Raw genomic sequence first — 19,357 nt, forward strand, 5'->3', positions numbered from 1 at the left:
TGGAGCAGGGCTCAGCCGTCCCAGCTCTCCGCAGCCGCCGGTGTGGTCTGTAGATGGAGCGCGTTCTTACACCTGCGTGCAAAGCCGGAGCTACGGCATGATCCCAGCTCTTGCTTAGTGCAGCTCCCGGGGGAGGGCGGGGAGGAGACGGGGCTGGTGGTGGAGCCGGTGTTTTGCGGCGAAGTATGAGGAAAGTAGGTGAAAGCACCAGGTTTTCCGGCTTGGTTCTTCCTTTCCCCCTGGTTGCCTGCTTCCCTCCCCGGGCACATGTGTAAGGGCACACACGGGCTGGTGAATTCAAGAGAAGTTTAAAGCCTCGGGTTTGCTTTCTGTGTGTTTGAGGGTCGTAAATGTTGTTATGGCCCAAGCCACGAGGAGAGGGCACTGCTGAATACGCAGTCGTGGGCCAAGTTGGTGCCCCAAAACTGTGGCCTGGAAGGTGTTGGGTATCCCTTGGTGAAGCCTGTGCTGGGGAGGAAGGAGTGCTTTGGGAGAAGGCGTCTGCAAGATATGGTGGTTAGTGGTATGTCAGGGAGCTATTCGGAGTGACAATTCATTAACGTCTAAATTAGGTTAACATATTACATTCATTATTTACAGGCAAAAGAGAGTAATGACAGTAAACGATGAATTAGCAGCTTTGCTCCAATGTAAATATCCGTTGGCGTAAGAGCATACACTAATTCTGATAAAATGTTGGTAGGAAGTCAGGTCCGTTAATCATCAGGGAAGGAAGGAGACCTGAGGCAGTTTCTTACCGAAACCACTTTTATCTTTTACAGTGCAACATTCAAAAGCGGATCAGATTTGTGGGACATGGCACAAGGAAATAATTACGGGCAAAGCAGCAACGGGGTGGCTGACGAATCCCCAAACATGCTGGTGTACAGAAAGGTAAGCCTTTGTGGTTTTCAAAAGCTGAGGAAGGGACTTTGGGAAATGGTAAAGTCCTGGACTCTTTTGCCTAGCAAGTGAGGCCGTTATTTTTGCTGTTTCTCTCCAGTTTCGTGAATAGATGTTGCAGCTGTGCTTTGTGTTGAATGAAGCAGTCTGATTTCAGAATGTGATCACCTGCCACTAATTTGGAATGTTTTGTGTCTGTTGGTGTTTACGCTGCCTAGTGCAGTTTAAATGGCATGCGTAAAGTACATCTATATCCCAGGTACTACTAGTGACTCCTGTTTTGAGAAATGACTGGATCTGTTGTTTTAAATGGTAAAAGACACACATGTGTCAGCTTTGCATCATGTTCAGAAACAGTTGGTTTTCTATTTGAAATACGTGACATATTTCATCCACTTTCTGCATTGATACGTATGATACGTGATGGTGGTGATGTGGCATTAACATGCCACAAGTTCAAGTGTTTACTTGTAAAATCTGGTTGTAAAATGAATTCATATATTTTGAAGCTGAATATTAGCTGTAAAATATGACATTTTGTATTTCTGTCTCTGGGCAAAGATTTTCAGAGTGCAGGGAGGTCAGAACCATTAACTTATTTCATATGAGGGACAAAACTCATTAAAGATACTACTTATCTGCAATTGCCACAACTTAAAAAAACCAAACACATACACCCCAGGGATTCTCTCTGGAAAGGATTTCTAATGTAGTTATTCTAATAGCATCAATATACAAATTTCCAGACATTGAACTCCAGCAGTGGGGCTTGTTCAGCCACCATGCTTTCATTTAATGACACTAAATGCTCGGGGATTTTGAGATATGATTATACATTTATTCTTTTATAAAGATTTAATTAATTGCATTTATCAAAAATAAACCAAAACAAATTATAATAATAATGGAGAAAAATAACTTTGCTGTCACAAACTGAAATACATAATTATGCAACTAGTTTATTCCTAGAACACAGTGCTTTCTAACTTGTTTGTGGCTGCTTTTATCAGGTGGAAAAAAAATCAATATTTTTACTTCGTTAGAGGCATTGACTTTTCTTTTTGCAAGTTAACTGTAATAGAAAGCATCTGATATATACTTAGTTTAGTCTTTGAGGTGAACTGAGGTATCATCAGTAATTGTGGTAAGAGTTCTTTTCCCAGAAGTTAAAAAATAGTCTCAAATTAAAGCCTGATGCATGCTTTTTTTTCCTCTTTGGATTTTCAAATATGTTGCTGATTTCAGTTAGTTGGTTGTATTTGCTATTTTGAAAAATCAGGCTCATTTTCCATAAGTGAATGAACTTAACCTTAGTTATCCATCTATGTAAGAATTCACATCTAGAAAAATACAGTGTTACCTTGCCATTAACACCAGAAGTGTCTTTCAAAATGCAATTGTATGCATGAATTTATATGTGAAAATGTGCTGCATATATTAAAAGCAATGTACCAAGCTTATATGTTACTTTATAGGATTTTGGTCTTTCTAAACAGAATCTTTCCATATTTGTCATGTACTTCCACGCTGAGAAAGAAGTCTCTTCTCGGCTTATTTGGTACACAGAGAGGGAACACAGAGGAACTGTTTTTCTTCTCCTGTGGTGACTTTGTCTGAGGAACCAGTCAAGCTTGTGACCCATTATATTTAGTGTGACCTCATGCCAAAATTCAACATTGCCCCCGAGCAGTGTCCAGATTGAAATGGAACTGCTGAATCAAATGATGAGAATCCTGGTGGTGCGAGGGAAATTTGGAAATGGGGAGCAGGGATAGGATGCAGAACCTCAGGTGTATGCTCAGCAAATCAAAACATCAAACATCTTTTCAGTTCTCTGTAAATAGGTGGCAAAGGGATGATAGCAGTTTGTGTCTTCCAGCGTAGCAGTGGTCCTTCCCTTGTTGCTAAAGTACAAGTTGTGCACTGAGTATTAAACTTTCAAAGAATGCTGGTCTTCTACATTCCCTGCCACATTTATTTTTGTATGCGGTAACTTATTTTTGTAGCATAGTGAATCAAAAGATCATTTAAGATTATGTGTACTAGTATTAGAGTACAGAGAGAAAACTAAGTAGTCCTTCTTTTGGCAGTATTCAAGGAATAGGGAACAAAATAATAGAGAACTTTTAAAAGGCACCTGCCTTTTTCTGCAGTATGATATTACTGTAATCAAATGAGTTATAAATTCTGTGTCTAGAACATAAGACGTGGATAGTTAGGTAGAAATCATTTCACTCCAGAGTATACAATCTCTGAATATAATTCTTTAATAGCAACAACTAAATCACAGGATTCCTCATAATACATTTGAAAACACAATACTTCTCTGTCTGTCATTGTGTTGGAAATAAAAGCACTGTGCAGAGTGAACAAAGAACTAGATCTGCCAGCTTCGTGAAGGACTTTTTTTTTTTTTTTTTTTTTTGCCAACTGGAAAAGTATTAATAGTTGTTAGAAAAAAAAAATGTAGGTGTGCTACTGGCTGGCTTCAGAAGCAAACTGTATTTGAAGTCTTACATTTTGAATAATGTTGCTGAAATTCACAAATGTGGGAATGCTTTCTTCCAGTAGTTTATAGGACATCAGCACGTGGAATGACGCACACTTTGTGATATGTGTACCTGCAAGGAATAGATGTGACATCTCTTAATACCTGTGTTAATGAAGAACTAAAACTTGGCCATGCTGAGTGAAGGCCATTAGTTTGGCTATAAACCACAAATTTTTAAATCTGTTAATTCTGCTAGTCTGTCTAACTTTCAGACACAGTCTGAACTAAGTATGTTCTAAACTACATGAAGTTACAGCCCTGGGTTTCCTGAATCCTGATTCTGTCGGGAGCATTTTATAGAAACTTCTATACAGAATAAAGTTCTGGTGTTTACAAATTCAGTATTTAAGATTGAATTGTTATAGCATCATTATTGCGCTTTAACTAACTTGCTCACTCTTCACAAAAAAATGCTGGTTTTCTGCTTTTTAAAAATTTATTTGGTTTGTGATTAGTTACTTATTGGAAGGCTTGAAGAAAGATGGATTATCAAATTGTAATCTAGAGTAATATAGTGTAGTCAGCCTGTTATTGTCATAGTAGCTTTTATTCACAGACAAAGAAGGGTTTCATTGCATTTTGCTTTCAGAGATGAAATATTTTTTTTAATAATTATAGGATAATTAAATTTTCAATGCATACATAACTTAGAATTACTTATTTGAATCTATGATGAAACAGACAGCAGCACAGATAAATAGTTCCTTATATCATTTTTACACTGCTCTTTAAGATGCTTGTGTCAGTGTTTTTATGCCTTGGGGAATACTTTTTTTTTTAGTATAATGTCAGCTGCATTATTCTTTTTGGCTATCAGCCTAATTAATTATAGAGTAATGACATGTGACACTTCGTTGGTACTGACATACCTTAGAAAAAGTCCTGAATTTTCTGCTAGTAGCCTGAGGCAAACATGAAAAATGTAAACCCCCTGCTTTTACTTCCTCTCCAACAGAGTCCATTCCAGTCAGTAATTAAAAGAGATAAGACACTAGAATCCGCAGTACTTTAACATCACAAGTTGTTCAAACAGAAATCTTGCATTTCAGCAACACTAATTTACTGCTGCAAACTAGGTCTTAAAGAAGAAACTTCAGATGTAATACAAGGCTCATATTGTGCAGCTTTTCTAAATTTCAGAGCCTGACCTACCTTTTTTTTTTTTTTTTAAATCACATGCATGGCACAAATAATCAAAAGAGTAAGAGCTGGATTTGAGGAACTTCCATTTTAGACCTACTGCTAGTCCTGCTAAGCCTTTGTTTATCTTTTTGGTCTGTGCTTTGCTTACTTCTTTAGTCAAATGTGCTGCAAGGTCTAATTTGGAATTTTAATGCTGTCTGAACTAGCTTCATTTGAGAGATGATAGCTTTATTTTGTAGCAATAAGATTAGTCTTGTCTGAATAATAATATTCTTGTGCCTGAGACTTCAGTTCTCTACCTTCCTCACTGCCCTGAGTGTTAAAATGGCTTTTGCCAAATTGATAGAATTACTAACAGTTGGGGCTTTCAGTGCTGTAATGAGGATAATGAGGTGTTTGTTCTGTGCTTGTGACAATTGTTGAAGGTCATATATGCCAGTACTCATGTGTAGCAAGGGCCGAATTTGTAATGTCAAGCTACTTTTTAGTTCACCGTGATCTGATATTCTTCACAGAAACTATGCCTCCAAAGCGTGATACTTAGCAAATGTTGTAAAGGAGCCATAGCCATGCAGTGACAACATTTGAGGAAATAGCGACCACTGTCTTCTAATAACCATTCTCCTCTCCTCCACTTGTACCAGAGGTGACTTCCAGTGTAGCGTGCAGATAATACTGTGTTCTCATGTGGCTTTTATCAACTGCTCCCTTAAAAAAAAGATTGTTGGAAGAAAATGATATCACAGATAACTGTGTTCCTTAGAGCCTGTGAGGCTAAGGAAGGACACGGTAGGTGGGATTTTTCTAAGTGCTGTCACTCTCTTTGATAAGGGAAGTATTAGTCTGATACTATGCATTTCTGAATATGCCATCGCAGCCTACGGAGAGAGGCATCTTGTTCCCAGTGTAAACTGCTGAGCTTGTTACTACGTTGCAAATGCCAGGGTACAGGGAGTTGTTTTGTCTTGGGTTTTTTTTTTGAGGGGGGGTGGTGGTGGTGGTTTTTTTTTTTTTCTTTTAAATTAAATTATAGTATACCTCTACATTATGTAATTTCTTCTTCTGAGAAGAAGAGTGGTACTATTGCAAGTCTTGGATGCTGGTCTTGGTTTTATTCCAACACTTATCATTATAGACTTGATGGAGAAAGGTCCACATTTGTGGATGTCAGGAATTCCAGCTGTAGGAAGAACAGACTTCACCTCCCTATCCAGTATGAGTGTTATGAGGATGTTGTAGTTCTGGAGTAGTTGGTTGATAGTGAAGTAACCTATTACATAGGTAGTATTTAGAGGGCAGGAACTTAATACTGAAGGACAGAATAGTTGCTAGGTGTTGTGGAGTGCCTTTCATGTGGTGGGACTGCATGTTTCCCTGTGCGCTCTCACTCTCATCGTTTGTATCTACCCCCTGTGAGTCCCTTTGATGCTGTATAGTCTCCTGGAATGATTTTTGTTAGTACTAGGTGTAGCGTGTATGTTTTGGCGTCATTTGTGATAAGAGCAGTATAAAGGATTTGATTGTCTTCACAACTATACAGAATCACTGAAAATGTCAAGAAAACCTGATTAAAAATATGTCTGAGTCTGCAGGTGGCTAGATCTGTGAGAGGGACACCTGCCCTTTATGTTTGCTTTGGTATTCCACTAGGTGTAGAAATGTATCAAGTGATGTTGCAGTGAGACGTTTACTGCTGCTTACTGTTCTGAGCTTGATGCGCTCGGATTGCTGGCATTACTGTCAAATGCAAAAACCCCACAGAACTCTGTGCCACCACGTTACGTCCTTTCTCCATCCCACACGTGCCGTCTGAAAACTGTATGTGCCTGTTCTGATTGTGCATTGTCATTTTCAGTTTCTCTGCTCCTTTCCTTTGAAGCAGTCTACATTTGTAGCTATGGAAACAATGATGCTATTGATAGTGATGTGCGATACAGAGTCAGAAATTGTTTGTTTTGGAGTTTTGAGTTTTGTTTTCTTTTATTTCAGACTTACAACATTTTGTGGACTGCAGGAATTTCTGTAGTGATCTCTATCATATGATAACATTTGATAGATTCCTGCTAATGCTGATATGAACTATAATGAGGCCACATTAAAATGCTTGCATGTAAATACAACTTGTTAAAATGTGGCTATATTCCCAATTCAGGAATCACAAAATGATTGAAGCATAGTTGTAGTTTTTAGCATAGGACACACTACACAAGTTTCTTTGAATCAGTCTGTAAAAGCTGCTAAAAGAGAAGAAATCGGGCTTATGGAGTCCATTTACAAATCTAAATCCCAGGTCAAGCCTAGAAAGAACAGAACGAAGTCACCAGTAGAATATGTTTAATTGTTTTTTACATACTATGAAATTTCTCAAAGTTTTGGGGGAAGGTAAAGACTGCAGATATATAATAATATAGAATGTGATCAGTAGCTGGTTTTCAGCTATATCTCTAAAAATAAAACTTTTGTAAAAGAGATGCATATAGTTATTATCTGTGTTTCAGATGGGTAAGCTGAGGCATGACAGTAACATGTCAGAGCAGTGGAAAAGCTAAAAATCAATTTTTTGTAAAATAGAGCGAACTGTTTTCTACAGAAGAGGAAGCCATTAGGGCCGAGCTTGCTAAATACTACCCCGAATGGCTTATGGAAACAGATTGCAGGAGTAGGGGGGAGAATTTTGAAATGTAGAAGGATACCTTCTGTTGAATTTGATCAAGGCAAGAGAAGTCTGGATTTTAATAGTGGTAAAATGAACCTTACAAAAATGAATAAGGGAAGAAAACTTGGAGGGTGTAATTAGAAGGAGGAGGAGATTGATCACTTTAGAAAAACATTTTCAAATGAAACTTTGCAAAGATGGTGAAGAAAAAGTACATGTACAGTTTTCCATGGCAAAGGGGTCAGCTGAGAACTTTGAATTTTGGTCTTGATTACCACCAGCTATAAAAAAATGTTGGAGATAAAAGGTTGAGCTAGTTATTAAAGTATGTGTTGGTTATAAGAGTAACTGGATTAGATATAGTGGGAATGAGGTTGGCTGGGAAGCCACAGGGGACATTAGTCCTTGGAGCTGAACTGTCTGAGAAGCTGAGTTGGGAACTGTAGCTTCATCTGGAGAGTGATAACTACTTGGGGTTAGTGCAGGAGAGCAGTCTGACCAAGAAATGGGGCTGTAGGAACAGGTATTGGAGCATCTCTTAAAGCCATCGTAACTCTCGGTGAAGCTTTTACTAGATAACATACAGACTACTTAACTGACAGGGATGAGAGCTTGGCATTTGAACTTTTTAGCCTCCTAAAATTTGGGGCCTGTGTGTATATCTGTGTTTGAAAGCTTCCTTTGTCAGATGCTGCTATGTATCTCAATTTGTTTGTAATGCTCTGTATATCTCTGAGAAGACAACTTTATGGGCTGAGTTTCAGAGAAGCTGCTTTGTCTGTGAAGGTGATCAGGGCATCGAAAGCCAGACACATCAGTCTTGCTTTTTCTTACTGTTGTTCCCTGCTCTTCCTTCATATATACTTCTGGCTAAAAGTTTATTTTTCCAATGAAGATGCCTATTTTTAAAGATTTTTATAATGGTGCTATTTCTACACAATTGAGGACAGCTTTGATAGCCATTAAAGGAAATTTGAAGTGTATTAGATCCACAGTGTCATTCAGATAGAGATTTCTCTGAAAGGATTTCTTAAGAATTTATCATATTGTATTCCTATCAAAGATGTGATGGTTTACTTCTGAAAAACCTTAAGCAAGAGCTGAGTAGACCTCAAGGACCATCCAGATAGAAACCTACCCATCACAGTGAAATCATCATTCTCCCAACATTCTTGCACCATTTTTGCCAAAATCAGGTAAAATGGGAATTTTGAAGCTGCAGTTAACTCTTCTGCATAGCTTCTGCTGAGTTGTGTGTTGGCTTTCTTCTTCCTTTGACCTGTCCTGAATCCCGTTTGTGTGAAGTTCTAGGGAGGAAGGATTGTGCCACAGAGGAAGAGATAGCAAACAGAGATCTCTTTACAGTGCAGTTCAGATGTGCAAGGGTTATCTAGCTGAAAGTGAAGATTGTTCCCTATAACACCAAAAGATTTTTTCTTTCTGTTCTAGTTATTCTTGATGATGTAAATCGCTGTATAACATGAATGCATGTATGTGCGTGCATACACACTTACAGTATTTCAGTAGTCTAATCTAACAAACGGATTGGCAGTCACAAATATCCTCTCAGCAGTGAGGAGTCCTGCTGCCGTGGGACAAGCAGTGGCAGTGGAGTTGGGTCTGCTTTTGTGTTAGTCTGTGGGGTCAGGACTCTTACTGGCATGTCATTTTTTTGTTCATTTTGCTTTTGTGACCGTTCTTCATTGCTGATGAAATAGCAAACCACAGTTTAAAAAAAATAAAATAAAAAAAAATATACTTACAGCCCCCATGGAATCTATTTTGGAAGGAATATTATGCCAGCCAGGCCCACTTTTGTTGTAATCTGTTTATAGATTCATAATTGATCTGAATACAACTGAATAAACATAACTGAATAAGCATGAACAAAAGGTTGTATTAGAAGGAATTTAAATATACAGTAGTTTTTGACAATACCTCACATATATGATGTAACACTATTGTATTTTGTCTTCCATGTTGTAAAAATTAATTGCACTGAAATATTTTGAAGAGTTATTTCAAAACACCCTAAATTCTGGTGGAAAACCAGTTTTTTCTGATCTACTTTTATATTAGGATGAATAAGCAGTTTACTGAATGCCTTTTGAAAGAAAGACGTATTAGTGCTTCTTAACACCTACGCTTCTCTGAACTACAGACTGTAAAGTGTATTAATCTGGGAGCTTTAATTAATTCTGCCCGCAGATGTAGATTTACGGCATCTCTTGGTATCAACAGAAGCCATACAATTGTTTTTGATATAGAATCAGTATCAACAAGAATGACAAAGCTTAATAATAAGCCCTCAAAATTACACAAACTTGACCCAGGTATTTTGCAGTAAGAATTCTCTTTGTGTTATATGCTTTTTTTTGTATGGAGGAGAAAATGTAGAACATTTCATGGCTGTACCACAAAATCCCTGATGTTGGCACGTTTAGTGCTACAGGCCCGTAAGTGTGACCTGAAGAAGTTCAAAACTGTAAAACAGGATGGCTTCTTAGCAGCAAGTGGAAACCAGTGTATGAATAATGGTTGGCTATAACCAGTGTATGAATACATGGCTATACTAAGATTTCTATATGGTTTGAGTAGTTTATTTTAGCTGTATTGTCTGTGAATAGGTGGTCTGCAGTATAATTAAACTCATCTTAGTGAGACGTGCGAAGATCACCTATGAAGATCAATTGTTTACTTTGTACAGAGTACCTTACATTTATTGAAGTACTATATTAGATGGTAAAGTACTACAGTCATAGGAATGCAGTTTTAGACAATTAGAATACTATAAGCAACAAGAGTTCTACCCAGCTGCTCAAAGAATTACTAGCTTTAAAATGTCTTGGGCTTTTTTTTTTTTTTAAGAGTTACTAAGCAACAACAAATCTCATTCAAGTCACTAGGAGCTAAAGGTTTTTAGTACCTTTTCATAAATCATGTCTATTACTCTGTGGAATCATTACATTACCTGAATGAAATATTTAGATTCTAGCTCCTGTGGTCTGGAGGGAACACCAGTGTTCAGAGTAGAAGAGCTATACTAATGCCCAGTAAAGTTAATGCATTGGTTTGGTTCCCAATTGAGAGGAGAAATACGTTTGGCTTGTTTAAAACAAAGATAAATGATATAGTGCTTTATCTGTGCTCATTTCTTAAAAACCCGTAGTGGAATAGCATCTCTGCTATAGGTAAATCTTTTCAAAGTTTGGACAACTGTTCTGTTCTACAGACAGTTGTGATGTGAAGCACTTAGGTTCATTTATAGCGGAAAAAAACAGTTCTGATCTTGCTTTCTCTTTACCATCAACACCACTTCTATAACACTACTTTTGGATGTTCAAGTTCATGTTCAACTGTTTACTAAACACACTGTCCTGCTCTCATATTGAGGTAGTGCTTGTATCTTGTTTTTGAGGTACATTCAGAAGAGAAGTGTGTGGACATGTCTACTTATATAGTTGTGTTTGTATTCATCTGTGTTGATATATCTGTAGCTGTCACGCCATTAACATTTTAACAGAAACTTTGCTACATAGTTGGTCAGGCAGGCCATAGCCAATGCTATTGCCTCTGGGATTCTTTTGGTTTACGTTTTTTTTCTGTCTAGAAATTGAGGGCTTGACAATCCTTTCTAGTTTCATATTCCAATGTTTAGGAGCTCTTGCTTTAAACCTCAGAAAATAAGATATGTTGTACAGATATAAACATGTAACCACAGGTTGCTTCTGAAGGTTCTACCTTTCCTTCCAACTTGCTGATGTCTGTTATCTAAATGAAGACAAACATAGATGCTGAGATATCAATTTGTTGCCTGGAAGGGTGTTAGCAGAGGACCTTGACTTGCTGTCTTTTTTTTTTTTTTTTAATGTATTGAAGAACTATACTTGTTTTACTTGTTTCCCCTTCAAACAGAAATTCTACCCTTTGTGTCCTGTGAAATTATTTCTTTAAGTAGATAATTTTATGGGGCTTATTCTTGGTCACTCTCAGCAATATTAAAGGACATTGTGTAGATTCAAGAACAGAATGCCGCATGTGAGCATCACATTGTTCTGTCACTTGCAGTATGTTTGTCTTCATGTCAGCCGTATCACCATTCGCTTGGTCTGGTGAACATGGCAAGATTGGGTTGAATGAGACCACCATGTTTGTGCAGGTGCTTCTGGAAATGGTGCTGGAGGTTCACTAGGTGGTGCTCTTCTTCCTGGGTAGGGATGCTGAGAGGGATTCTCTTGAAGAAAATCAATGCTGGTCTCCTAAACAGTGTCTCCCATGCTAGGTGTTGGTGTCCTGGTCAAACTGTTGATCAAGTCTTTTGATGGTGGTTTTAATCCACTGATGCTGGCTCTGCATTTTCCAGGGTGGGAAGCTTCTACTGTCATCATGTATTCATCACCCAGCCTAAACACTGCTGTTTGTTGCCTGCACTCGGGTTGCACAAAGGAGGCTGCTGGGCAAATTGAAAAGATAATTTCTTTTTATAAAATTTACAATCTAAGTATAAAACGAGAGATAGTGAAGTGATTTGGGGAGACTAGTCAGAAGAGGCTGAGACTACGTAAAGTCCATTTTTTCCTTCAGTGTATGGAATGGTCTTTGTATCACCTTCAGAATAGTATTTGAGGATCACCAAAACGGAATTGAAGCTTGTTACAGATTCACAGTCGTTCACATGATTTGGTCCAAATGTCAGTGGTTTTGTTCTTTGTCATCTTGACAGGCCTTAACAAGAAGAAATATGTTTCTGTATTTTCTCACTTTTCTCCTTTATCCCACCTTTTTGACCTTTTCATATAATCCATAGAGACATGGTAAACGGATTTTAGCTGAGTAGGCCACAGTTGGCATGAATATATTAGCATCAATTTCAGTTTTAGCCATTTTGTTGGTTACATTTAGATACTTTTGTCCTGTTCTTTTTGCAAGCTAGCTTGAATAGTACTTACAAGGCAGACTACTTGCATGCTTATGTATTAGCCAGTTAGACTTCAGAGTGTTACTGGAAATGTTCAGTGTGCTGTGTTATAGTTATAGCATTGTTAGCTATCCTTGGGATGGGTTCTTTCTTGACTATCTGAAGCATGTAATAGATGCAGTTGAGGGGGAAAATGCCATATTCTTTTTTTTTTTTTAACAACAAAAAATCCCCACCAAAAACCCCAAACCCTAAGCTAAGTTCTTTCCTATTTACATTGTAGAAGTAGAGGTGAAGTTTTATTTTATTTATGTGGCCCTAAGTGCAGAGTAGCTGCTGTTCTTAGTCAGGTTATTAAGGTTAATTCCTTGAAAAGAAGTACCACATGGCTCCTGTGCTGGTGAAATGCTACAGAAGTTCTTATGTGGTTGTGTCCTGGTGCTAGTATGCTAGAGGTGTGAATTCCAGCTTTTTTCCACTGAAGTAGGCTGTATTGTAGAACGAAATAGTTGAAACAAAATGGTTTTTTTTTATATTTTCCATTTTCCCTTCAAAGCAAGTAAATGTACCAATGACTTTTGAATGAATTGCCCTTCTACAAGCTAAATAAGTTTTCATAATTGACATATCAATTGTAACATTAACTATTAATGCAGTGAATTACTTCTGACAAGTGAGAATGAGATAATAGTCATTAGCCAGCGTAACACCTTTTTCCTGAAGGAAGAGAGGGATGGTGTCTTGAGGATATAATCTGCATTTGAACGCAGTGGAAAACCAGTGGCAGATAGCATGTTATCCTGAAATGCAACAGTAGCCATACTTTTTGTAATGCTAAGATGATTTGTGATGAGTGGTCTGTTACATCACTCTCCTAATCTGTCAAATCTCAGCTGGTTGCCTCCCTTTAAGACAGAATGTGATCATGCAGAGGGAGACTGAGCATCAGAGAAGGAAGGTTAAGTCTAGGTTACACTGCTCAACGGTTTTGAATAAATCACTCCATATTAAGGAAGCTGAAAGGCATGTAAGCATTTTGTGCTTAACTCCTTAGTGTGCAGGTAAGTAAGAGGTGGGTATTATTTTAAATAATATGTGAAACAGCGCTTATCTTAAAAGTAAATAACCCCTTCCCACTTCTCCGAGTAGGAAGATTAGAACTACAGAAACTCTTGTGCAGTGCTGTAAAAACTGTAAATTCCTCATGGCTGGAGAATTCTTGTAATATTACCAGAATGTGGTTTGCTTAAGAGCAAGGAGAGTATCTAAAATAAAGTATTGCATTTAGAAAACTGGGCATTGGGAACATGGAAATGAATCATAGTTCTGCTGTCCTATTTGACAGAATAGTATTTTTGTGCCTCTGTTTCCCATTTGTAATTTGGAAATAACTCAGCTGGATTACGAAGAGACACTGAGGAGAAGATTAATTGTATTTTTGGACCGTGTATAGTATAGCAATGGCAATATTGCAATAACAAATATTGCTTTATTTTTCTAATACACCTTTTTTTGCCTTGTTTTTGACAATTCCACTGTGATTCATTACAGACCTAACCTTTGACTTTCAGACCAGCAGATTTTTGTATCCCTGTTGAGTGAGGTTTCATCAGCCTGGAGAACATTGTCTGACTCCCAGTAGAGTGTTAAGTGGAGTTACAGTGGCTGAAACTTCACGCAGTGTGCTGACAGTATCCTTTCTAGAGTTGTTGCTTCTGTTTCTTTACCTGCTTTGAATTCTTCAGTTAGTGATGACAGAGGGAAAGGACATGTGCATGACCTACAGTACAGGCCCATCTGTGAAGACCAGATGGCATCCGTAACAGTTTTTCCAATGATTTGGTTATTTTCCCTTCCGTTTCCTGTAAATTGTCTAGGGGAAACTCGTGTGCTGAAACAAGCAATAGTGGAAGCACTGACCTTTATTGACGGAATGGCATTTTGTGCTTTTTAACCACTGCAGCCTAATCTCACTTCTGTAATGCCTATAAATACTGAATTTGAAATAATATGTAATTCTGTGGAATCCAAACACTTTTTTTTTGTGCCACTAAAAGAACAGAGGGTATCTGTAACTAAGGTGGTGTGTGGGAGCCATGTTTGTGAGATTTTGCTTTCCAGCAATTTAAAACTAGTCAGAATACTGAATAAGTATTGTGGCAAGTGTAACTAAAGGGATGTTAATCCACACTATATTTTCCCCAAGCTTTAATTTTTGTAATAGATGCTGTAATCGTACCTCTCAGCAATATTTCCTAATGTTCAGCATGCTGAAGCAGAAAGTCCAGTCTTTCAATCTGCATTCAAATGGATAGTGTGAGTTTAATATGAATAGTGATGATTTGAATGAACCTATGCAGCTTCACACACAGTGTTTCTGTGAAACATGAATAGACCTGCAAAACAACTGGCTTATTTGTTTCTTTTGCTTGGCAGTCATGCGTTTGGGTTTTGGGTTTTTTTGGTTTTTTTTTTTTTTTCACTAATGCCGATGTTATTGGCAGCTGTGCCATCACCAGCAGTATGTAATTCCCCAAACTGTGTGTGCATGTGTACCCATGTTTGCAGATGGTATTCTAGCTATGACTTAAGATTTCCCACACAACTTAAATAGTTCCTTGCTTTATCAGTGTGGTCCTCTCTTTTATTAATACTTCTTACATCCATACGTAGAAGTGTTTTGCCTTGGAGCAAAGGGCATGTAGAGGAAAAACTATGCTATTTGAAGTATGTGTTCTCTGTAGAACTGCATCAGCAGGATTGGGCATTTAATAATCATTATTACTTAGCTAAGTAATTTTTTCATGTAATATTTTGTTGAAGAGATTCAAATATATTCAAATTTCTGACAAGTATTACTTCTGAACTAGCTACTCCCATGTGTCTCCTCTTAAAACTGTACAGCATTTCTTTTTGGAAGTCTCTCTTCATTTACCTCTTCTACTAATAGAACTGTGTGCTCTGGAATGATTAGCTTTGCTAATGATACAAAATATTTTCCTCACTTTGGGTTAGTGTCCAGATTATTTTCCAATTTTCATAAAGTTTTATCACATAACATTAGAAGCACCTTAATATGTCACTTGTAAAATCCGTGATACTAAACCAATTTATTTGTCAAAGCCATCTTTACCTCTCAGAACTGTGAGTTGTTTCAATTGTAAATGGCAACTCTGGAGTCGTAACACTAGAATCAGTATCACCTTAAATTGTTTTGTTAGAATGTCTCTGTCTGCTAATGAGGTTGAGTCATGGTCCTAGACAGTGCTTGATTTTAATTCTGATGCTGTGTTGGTTTTTGTGCTGTTTCTGGCTGTGTCCAAGAGAGGTATATGACAAATTACGATTTGAGACTCATCAAGCTTTTCTTTCTTCAGTCACAAACACTTTTTATGAGCCATCATACATCTTTAACTCAATTTTCACTGCTTCAGTTCAGTATGGAAATCTAATAGAAACCTTTTATTAGCATAATTTTATTGCATTGAAATTTTAGCTAAGTTCCCTGAGCATGAAACCAAACTAAACACCCCATGCAGTTTATATGGACTTAAGAAATACACCCTGTATGCAGAGCCAAGAGTTTCTTAGTCTAATTAAAGTATTAGCAATCTAATCAGAGCTGCTATTTGTCTAGTTAGAATACTCCACACAGATAGACACACACATCTATATCCCTAATTATCCAATTATTGCTAATTCCAAATATTAGTATAGTTAAAACTGATATGCACAAGCTGTTCAGTATCTATTTCTTTCTCTGATAGGTTTAGATTTTCTAGGCTCCTTAGGGTCCTAGGATTAATAGTGCCGAGCTATCTTCTAGAAGGGTGGTGAAAGATTACATCTGCATCCTGATAGAAAGTGTGATATTGATATTGAGTATTTCCTCTTCATTGTTCTTGGATCTGCTTGTGTTTATTGTTTTGTGTTTGCTAATTCAGTCATCTTGCTTGCTCTTTCTTCATTGGTCCCCAGGTTCTATTTTATATCCAAGTTTTACTATGTATGGTATGTTTTACCCAGCTCCCAAGGTTGCATTCCTTTACACAGAATCTGATGATATATGATTTGTATTTTTAGCCCTGGAGCCCAGGTGTCAGCCCTGTGCCAGTACTGTCGAAAGCCTCTACTAGCATTTGCTGCTTGAACTTTTGGGGGGTCCTGTTATAGGCCCCTATCTTCCTTCAACAGCCCTTAAGCTTCTTTAACATAAGTAATATTTTATTAGCACATCCTTGTTATCCCCTTGCATTAGGGTCATTGAATTGTTCACTGTACCAAAACAATGGTCTATTAGAAAATCTGTGTACCTACAGATACATACAGATATGATGTTTTAGTAATTACTTGCTGTTAATTTTGTTGGTATGTTACCAAAATTATAATGGTTCTTACAGTAAAAGACAAATTAGTCTGGCTGTAGATGTGAAGTACTTTAAAGCTTCTGATTTTTGCCTTTTCTAAAGTAATGAGAGCAGCACAAGATTTGTCTTATAAATCTTGCATAGTCTATGATCTGTGGACCACAACATACCAGTACAACAGAGGTAAATATAACAGGTCAAATGTGCTGAAGAAATTCTGTCTGTGGCTGTTATCCGAAAATAGTCACTTGTACAGACTGAGACTGTTGATGAGTGTAATCTAAGAGGCCCTGTTAAAAACCATGACCTTTAGCAAACAAGTGATAATTACCCCTGTCTTCCACTCAAGTCTTACAACTGATGCCTGACTTTGCAGCAGTTTGAACTTTGCAATCATCTTAAATGGATGCAGGTGAAAGACCTTATTAAATAAAAAGCAGAAGCAGAATGATTTTGGACATAATTTGAACATCCTCTTGGATTAATGGCATTTACAGTATTAACCAGAGACCCTGAAAATCAGTTGTTGATGCCCAGAATAATTGAAGCATCTTAGCTGACAGTGTTGATGCTCCTGAATCATCTACATGAAAGGCAGTTTATTTGCACATGGCTTTTCTTGTGTTTCTAAGAGCAGTCTGTCATCACTAACTTTTTAAAAAAGGCTAAGAATTCCAATTCCATTGTGAGAGTGAAAAACTATGTGGGTTTTTTTATATTAATCAAGCAATATTGCTGTGAAAGCTACAGCTCAGTAAATCAGTTAACAATTGCAAGTGATATTTATAGAAGCTCTGTTGGAACCAAATGTCTTCTTAGGTGCTGCAACCAATGACTTCTGTTTGTTACTTTTAGGCAATAGAAATGGAACTCTAAAAAAGAAAATCTCTCTCAGCTTATTTTAATAATAATCTACAAGGGCCTTTTTCGATTCTGGCTATCCATATTTTTCATATCTTGAAGGGCTCACCAGACTTTGTAGTTCAGATGAACATAGCCTTTGTCTGTGCTTCACTTAAGGCAGCAAGAGAAAATGCTTTTTATCTCTCAGCCTGACAAATTGATTTTTTTTTTTCTATAAAGTACTTTTGGATCTTACCCCTTAAAAGTGGTGCAATAATGTCCCAGTTCTATTTCCATTCACTGTTCCTGAAACGGAATTTGCCATTTCTGAATTTTGTCTTTTTTGGAGTCATTTTGAAAGGAAGGAGACTTTTTTTTTTTTAGTACACACAAAGGTAAGGAGAATGTTTGATACGTTGTTTCATGACTAACTTCAACCATACTTCTTCAAAGGAGGCGAGTTTATTTTCTTTCAGTTTTGAAGTACTTTGAATTCCAGTTTTAAAATTGAGTTGCAATATTACACAGTTTTGAAATGGTTTCTATTACTTTAGTACATCTTTTTTAATGTTTTTATTTTAGAGGAGCTATGTGTGTGATTGAAAACTAAGCTGTACATACTTGATTTTTGCTCTGAAATACGTGTTCAAATGTGGTTCTCATCAGTGCAGGTGATTTTTGCAAGCACTAATCTGGTGGATGAATTGATGGATTTCCATGTGCAGGCTAGAGCATGTCAAACAGCATGAAAAAACTTTATTTGGCAATATTGTAATATTATTTTATTATGTGAAATTATCTTGCTGGAGAAAAACATGTTTAGGGAAATAAATTACAAAGAGCTTTGGCTTTTGTTATGCAGATTTGAGGGATTGAGTATATGAACTGGTTGCTATTCTTATTTGCAGTTGCCATAAAGATCCTGACTGTTGTTCTGTTTGGGAAGCTCTTAAGTTTAAAAATTATATTTTTTTTTTGTATGATTCTTTATAAGCATTTGCAATCACCATTTCAATTCTTCGTCATCATAAGCCTTGAAACGTTGTAAATATTACTTGTAGGTACTTGTTGGAACAAGCATTCCCGTAATTCTGTGACTGACCGCTATAAATACACAGGCCAATGTATGCTTGAAAGAGATCTATTATTCAAGAGTATCCAAGTTGCAGAATAACTTTGTATTTAAATAATGGTAGCTCAAAAGCACAAGATCTTGATACAGTGGTCAAGTCCTAAAACTGATAGAAAATGTTTTGTATGTATAGGGAGTATTCTGAACTACAGGCAGTAGAGAATAAGAAAACATTTTTCTGACAGCATAGCCATGACTATCTGAAGTTTGACAAATATGAATAACAATGTATAGGCTAGGGTAAGTTAGATGATCTTTAAAGGCTGCTTTCAACCTAAACTGTTCTAGTGTTCTATGAAGTCGTCATGAAGGTGGAGTGGTTTGTTGTTGTTTTTCTTTTTTTTAACAACGTTGGTTCTCTAAGTCTTAGCAGGAGACAGGCTTTAGAGTGTTGCAGATCATTTATGATGCCAAAATGGTAAGGCTGATCCATTTATTAGTAGAACTACATGGCTACATATTTTTAAAACCTTCCTGTAGTTCAGTGAAGGCAAACTGTATGTAATTTGTCTTTGATGCAAGAGCTAGCAGATGCAATTTACTTCACTGCTGAGTTGACTTTTAGCATGGTTTGGTTTTTATACCTCTTGCACTGCAGAATGTTAGACTTAGGAGCAAAATGAACAGGGCAATCAATGTTTTTTAGCTGAAGAATGCAGGCCTTAAGCTGATGGGTACAGCAGCTAAGGGTGTGGGTGTGGAGATTGATTAGTTTCCTTCTGAAATAATTTCAGCACTCAAGGAGGTGGTGAAACTGAGTGCACCAGAGGCAGAGTTTTTTTGTTTTGGTCTAAGAAAATACAAAGCTGTTCATAACTTCTAGTTTTTGGGTTGGTTTTTTTTT

General features: G+C 37.2%; 1 protein-coding gene across 8 annotated transcripts in view; it reads left to right on the forward strand.

The window, feature by feature from the left end:
* The first annotated feature begins 804 nt into the window (after positions 1 to 804).
* RGS7 (regulator of G protein signaling 7) overlaps positions 805 to 19,357 on the forward strand; it is a 265,953-nt gene continuing 247,400 nt past the window's right edge. For 7 of the 8 annotated variants that reach the window (XM_035900245.1, XM_035900246.1, XM_035900247.1 and 4 more), the window contains exon 1: positions 817 to 894. In XM_035900245.1, the coding sequence (XP_035756138.1) occupies positions 817 to 894 (78 nt within the window). Of the gene's footprint in view, positions 895 to 19,357 lie in introns of all 8 variants that reach the window. The other variant, XM_009644704.2, reaches the window with a different exon arrangement.

The sequence above is a fragment of the Egretta garzetta genome, unplaced genomic scaffold (assembly GCF_000687185.1).
Source record: "Egretta garzetta isolate BGI_Z169 unplaced genomic scaffold, ASM68718v1 scaffold248, whole genome shotgun sequence".
Taxonomy (NCBI): Eukaryota; Metazoa; Chordata; class Aves; order Pelecaniformes; family Ardeidae; genus Egretta; species Egretta garzetta.